General features: G+C 48.4%; 1 protein-coding gene across 1 annotated transcript in view; it reads right to left on the bottom strand.

The window, feature by feature from the left end:
• Window positions 1-250: 250 nt before the first annotated feature.
• Window positions 251-6,398, bottom strand: part of CD82 (CD82 molecule) — a 64,579-nt gene continuing 58,431 nt past the window's right edge. Inside the window, exon 9 of the mRNA XM_014574254.3 lies at window positions 251-6,286. Coding sequence (XP_014429740.3) covers window positions 6,212-6,286 — 75 coding nt within the window. The 3' untranslated portion in view covers window positions 251-6,211. The remainder of the gene's footprint in view (window positions 6,287-6,398) is intronic.

Below are 6,398 nucleotides of genomic sequence, written 5' to 3'. Positions count from 1 at the left end.
TGCAGCAACAGCACTTCTATTTCATACAGTTGTGGACACCTCTAGGACCTTCCTTTCTACTTAGAGCCATCCTGAGTCATGGTAGTACTCTTGGGCACTGGCAGTTTTATTAAGTTACAACTTTTGGGACACTTGAGGGTGCTCCGAGAGTCCAGCTACTGTGCCCACGACAAGGCAGCCAGTATATAGGAATGTGCCTCGAGCCCAGAGATGCCTTAAGGGCTTTAAAAAAAAACAAAAAAAAACAAACACTAGAGGCCTGCCGGAGCAGCCCATTGGCTGGGCCTCAGAGCATGGGTGGAAAGCCAGGGTCCATTCCACCTCAGCTCCCTACTACTTACTAGTTGCTATGGATGGACAGACACTAGGGAAGCCTTTGCCCTGTAGATGGAAAGGACTGAGGCTGACAGGAGGAGAAGCTCTCAAGAAGGTGAAGTGTCCCTAATTCCAACAGCAGCCATGATGAAAATGGCCAAGTTTTGCTCCTGGAGAGAAGCTGGGAGTTTGGCCCAGGCACACAGAACCCTGGAACAGCAGCAGGCTCCCTGCAACCTGCAGAAAGTAGTACGGGGCACACAGGATCAGAGGAATTTCGACTTGCACCAGCAGTTTCCGCTGCAGCTGAGAGCAAGATTTATTGGCAGCAACCCATCCACAACTCTTCCTACAATGGTATCAGCACCATACAGGACTGGAGGGGAGAAAAAAATATTGCCTCCTTGCTCTGGAAAGCCACTGAGAAACATCCATCACTGGAGATATTTAAGAGCAGGTTAGACAGGCATCTGTCAGGGCTGATCTAGATGGCAGTTGGTCCTGCCGTGAGGGCAAGGACTGGACTTGATGGCCCCTTGAGGTCCCTTCCAGTTCTAGTGTTCTAGGACTCCGAGATTCATTCTTTGCCCTCTCAAGGAGAGGCAGCAGTAACGAGACCCTCTATTGCTTTATCTGCAGAGGAAAGGGAGGTCAAACATGGTAGAGGATGATACATGCAGCCAGGCGACAGGCTTGTGTGCTGCCTTCAGAGACTGGGGAAGTCTAGGAACACCTCCAGTCCAGGAAGTTGACAGCTTCAAGCCTTTGCTTTTGAAGCGTCAAAATAGACTGCTTCTATTGTACTAATTTGCATGTTAGTCTGCTTCAGTGGTTGCTGGTACTTTCCACTGCTACAGAAACTCAATCAGCAAACCTGTTCTGATTAGCAGCACTATGGACTAGCAGTCCTAAACTTGCTATAGAGAAGCACCACCCTCTAGTGGTCAAATGGAGGGTAACATCAACAGCTTTCAGTTCATTCTGCATATAGCCAACAGGGGAAATGGGCCCTAAGCAGTGTACTCCTGGGGAAATCCTGTGCACAATGTTCCTTGCAAACTGGCCAAGGAGAGCTGCCTGGGCTATACTTGTGGTGCAGGCAGTGCAGAGGCCCCCATGCCCCAATGAGCATGCAAAGACGGGTGAAGTCCCTGCAGCTAGAGTTGCCAGATACCTTCACAAAAAAATCCCGAACATGGCAGAAGAAAAAAAAAAAGCTGCACCTTTAAATTCCCATGCTCCCCGCTCCCCCCCCCCCCGCCTGACGAGGTAGGGGAAAAATGTCTGCACCGGCCTTCCAGCTAAGCAAAGCAGAAAATACCGGACATTTTACATGTCCAATTTTTTTTTTTAAACTAAACAGAAGACGTAATTACTGGCCTGTCTGGGTGAAAACTGGACACCTGGCAACCTTACCTGCAGCCAGCCACTTTGAGCTGGGTGTACTGCTGAGGTGCTGGCCAATAGCTACTTAAGGTAAGCACATCCTGGTCAGCATCTCCCTTCCTCCTCTCTCCCCCTGCCCCGCAACTATCCACACCCCTCCTGCACCCCTGCCCCAGGTCACAACCCAAACCCTCTGCACCACTGCTGCTGCACTTAAAACCCCTCCCAGACTGTTTCCTCTAAGATGAGCACTTGGGCAGCCACACAGCTGATTAGCAGAGTGCCCACAGCTGGCAGCAGCCACAAGATGGGTTTCTACTGGTGGTGCACAGCCACACAGGCCTTGTGATCATAAAATTTGTTCCACACATGGATAGAAGAAAAAAGAACACTGCTCCCAAACCCTGCACTCCTTGCCCTAGATCACAGCCCACTTTCATCCAAACTCCCTCCCAGACCCTACATCCGCACCTACACCCAATCCGCTACCCAAAGTTCCTTTTAGCACCCAAACTCTATTCCAGATCGACCCCCCCCACACACACACACCCCCTCTCCTCCATTAGGATCAGAGGAGTGCAGCTCTTGATTGTTTCCCAAATTCTCAGAGCAGCCTCTTCAAAAATGATTGACCACCTCTGCCCTAACCCCTCTTCCTCCCTCCAGCAGTGTCTTCTGTATGCGTATTGCATAATAGCAGATTACCCCAAGAGTAGCAGGGGCAGCCAGCTACCTTCTCAGTCTCCTCCCACCCAAGAGTAGTGGCTGGAACACAGCATATCTTGCTCCTTGCCCAACTAAAGTAGACCTTTCTTGTTCAGTAATTTGATTTCCAACCACATTGCCTCTGTATGTTACAAGATGCAGAGTGGGAATCAGGACTCTTGGCTTCCAGCTGGTGGCAGAGCCAGGAATCACAATGACTGTGGGTGAGTCACTTCACTTGGGGTTAGTTTATGCTGTGGGGAAAGGGATAGGTTAGCACAGTGGGGTCTGGTAGACTAATCATCAGGTTCCACACCTGCAGCTCATAACTGCATACTTCTTAATTACATCTTGCCAGAACTCAGATTATCCAAGGCAGAGTGGTCTGCAGACAGGTAACCCCCCTTCCCCCCCATACTGTTAATCATACTGATGGCTCTGCTGATTTTCTATAGTCACAAGAATGCTCTCAACAGCCCACAACAAATATAGCTGCATCCACTTCTCACCCTCCTCTTGAGGTCTCCATTAGTTAAAGATCATACTCAAAGCATGAAGTGTAGCAATAGGGGCATAGATGCCAACTTCCTCAATTCTTTGAGGGCTGGCTCACCACTTGCTTCTTCCCCCACTCTCAAACCTGCCACCTCTTCCTAATCCCATCCCAACCCCCACAACACCAAACAGATGATCTATGGTAGGTGGGAAACAGAGTTGGCTGGCTGGTGGGTGGAAGGTAATAATCTGCAAGGTTGTAGGTGGCTGCTCCAGCACCCGAGAACAGAGTTGGCTCCTATGAGGAAGGGGGCACAGGAAGACATCCTGGGAAATCTAGGGTTACACAGGGTGCCTGGGTGAGAAGGAAACATTCAGTACTCCATGTTTGTTGTGGGCATAGTGTGCTAAGGCTAAAGGGCAGTAACCAAAAGCACACATTCGTGGTAGGCATTATAACATGTGTTTTAAAAGTAATCAAAATACAAATGGCACCCTGGGCTAAACTAAGTGGATCTTAAAGTACACCCAGCCCCAAAGTTTAATTTAGCCCTCAATACAGTAACTGCCTTGAAAATAAGATGTACTACTACATGTGTAGGCAGGGAGCAGGAGTAAAAGTTACCTACATTTCTAGAGAACACAAAGCACCTCTCACCCAAAATTCCCACACAATGGGAGGAGATGTCTCCACAATACCACACCAGGTCTCACAGGTAGGCCTCTTGTCCTATTAGAGGTCAGCACTGGGTGCTTCTTACCACATCACCAAGTCCCCTTAGGGTGGGACCATCACAAGGAGGTTCTATTTTTTTTTTTTAAACAAGACAGAGGACAGAGCAAAACATCACAATGCACAAGGCTTGGGCGGTGGGTTTTTTTAAGCAAATCTCTTTATTACAGAAATACCATCTATGTTTTAGATCTGTACATGCGTTTCTTCCAGTAGGAAGAGGTACCTAAAAAAAGACGGACATAGAAAAGTGCAGCAGGGACTCCATTTCCTTTCTACCCAGCACTGGCATCTGAACTGGAGAACGAGAGCCACACAAATAACACACCTCAAGGGAAAAAAGGTTATTACAACTGATAAGGGAAAATGATAGTTTTTCCTCAGAATAAAATGGTGCCTCCCCCATAAGACTCAGAATGAAGGAGTGTGTACAGCAGAGGGGGTTCAGGAGAGACTCCCTAAGAATGCAATGGCAATTTTCTCCAGTGCTGGCTGCTGATAGATTTGTCTTTTCACAAAGGAAAAGACATCTAGGGTGAAAGGGAAGTGCAGTTTCCATGGACCATTCAGTCTTTTGCTCACTGGTGTGTACCAATTCCCTGGAGGCTTTTGCACTATTGCCCCCTTGGAAGAGAGTAAAGCAGCTAGTCAGCCACCTACCCCTTTAGTCAGAATATATGCCTGAAGAGCCAGTGCAGAGGACTTCCTGTTTCCCTGACTCATGGCACACATTCACACTGAAGGCCAACTCACCCACCAGGCACCTGTGCCAAGGATCTAAAAATCACATTCCACAGCTAGAATAGCAAGTAAAAACAGCACCCATCTTCCACAAGAGCAATGATTTTCATTCACCACTGTGGGGCCACCCTTTCCCAAGCCTCCTATGCCAGTGAAAGACTGGACTCCAGGACTGCTCCTTTCAGGAGGAGGGGGAGGAGGGAATTCTTCACCCAAGGTACTTTGGAGCTGTTGCTGGTCATAGGGAGCACAACCATTCTCCTGGGTTAGAGAGATGCCAACATGTTGGAGTTTGGTAGGCAACACCTGTCTCTTTATGACCCCCCATAATTGGACAGCACAAGCATCAGGAGCATGAACACCCCAGCCTTAATTGAGTTTCCAAGAGGGCAGTATGCAAGACCAGAGCTGTAGTCACAAGCTGGCAGTTTCAGGGAGTTCGAGTTAGGCCTAAACAGGAGAGCGAATGGAAGCTCGTACTCCCAAGTACTGCAAGCAGTAACTCCTTCTTTCCTAGGTCTCAGTCAGCAGCAACCTTGTCACTGCAGACAACCAGAAGTCCAGGCACCAAACCATCCCATTTCCTCACCCAGAATGGAGCCTGGAGCCAGCAATCCAGCCATCAGCTGTTGTGCAAATCCACCTATTGGGATATCCACTGTAGTGACTCCCCTTACCAAAACCCATAATCCAAAAGCTAAAAACAGTGATTCCAGGCACCTAGTCAGTAATCCAAATACAGACAAGCATATCCATCTTATGCCCTATGACCAGGACTCCAGGGCTAGTGGTGCTTCCCTGGCCACCAATTAAGACATGGATGCCGGTGTCTTATGATTAAAAAAAGAGCAAAGAATTAACAATTGCCGATTACATACTGGAAAACACAAAAACAAGACAAAAAAACAGTTCGTCCATCACCTCTCTAAAAGCTGGTAACCCAAGAACATGCCCAGCAGAGCCAGTCTGGGCTCAGCCCACAGACACCTGAAGTATTCAGTCTCTAAAGTGCCACTGAGCCAACAAGAGCCAGTGAAAGGGAGGACTAGGGAGGGAAGAATGGGCTATGCAATTAGTGAAGCCCAAAGCCCACCTGCATCTGTTCCAAGAGCAGCTCAGCAGCCACATCTGAGGTGCTGGATTGGCCACTCATGGAATGGATGGGCTTAGAAACCTCCTGGAAGGAGCTAATTGCCTATCTAATGAGAAGAGAATGGGGCTCCATGGAAGGCAGTGTTTGGTTAACTTCAAAAATAGGAGGAATGATTTTTGGGGAGCCAGATTGAATCTGGGCATACAAGGTTTAGGCAGAGTTGGATGGGGGCAGGGAGAAGACAAAGGGAGAGAAATTGGAATGGAAATATTCTTTCACCCACAATGCACACCCAAGGGTGACGCATCACCACCACCAGTAGGCCAAGCCCCCAGTCTTCTCGCTGGTTCACTGGATTCCCAGCTCATGCAGTGAAGAGAGGGGTGGCTCAGGGAAGAGGGTTATTCCACCTTAGACCTGATGGACTGGAAGGGAATGAAAAAACATGGAGTTAGCAGTGGAAACTTTGCACCCAGTCAGGTTGATCAGGGCATCACCCGATTTAAAAAAAAAAAAAAGTGGCTCGTTTCACATAGTAGGAACTATCCAGAGACAGTAGAGGGGCTGCCCAGGACCCCAGTCACCAGAAGATTGATGTTATATTGGTGGTTCCTACAGTTCCTCAGGGTTGAGAGAAATGGGATTTCACTGAAGTAATGGTCAGTGTGATGGGACAGTCTGAGGGGGATGAGGCAGAAATGTTCAGTTTTCGCCTCTGTGTTGAAGTTGCTCTAGAAGACGTGTTACTTGGGCACTTTGGTGTAGTCTTCTCTGTGAATGTTCTTGCAGAGCGAAATGGCCAGCACCATCCCCAGCAGCTGAAAACAGGTACGGGAAGAGGTAAGTGTGTCAGAAAACAGGTAGGCTCAAAAGGGAAAAAAAAAACACGCATATTATAGTAACTCAGGTGATCAAAGTGCAAGGCAGGCA

Source organism: Pelodiscus sinensis, chromosome 5 (genome assembly GCF_052426305.1).
Source record: "Pelodiscus sinensis isolate ZL-2025 chromosome 5, ASM5242630v1, whole genome shotgun sequence".
NCBI classification, from domain to species: domain Eukaryota; kingdom Metazoa; phylum Chordata; order Testudines; family Trionychidae; genus Pelodiscus; species Pelodiscus sinensis.
The sequence above is the reverse complement of the archived record's forward strand: the minus strand, read 5'-3'. Positions and strand labels throughout refer to the sequence as shown.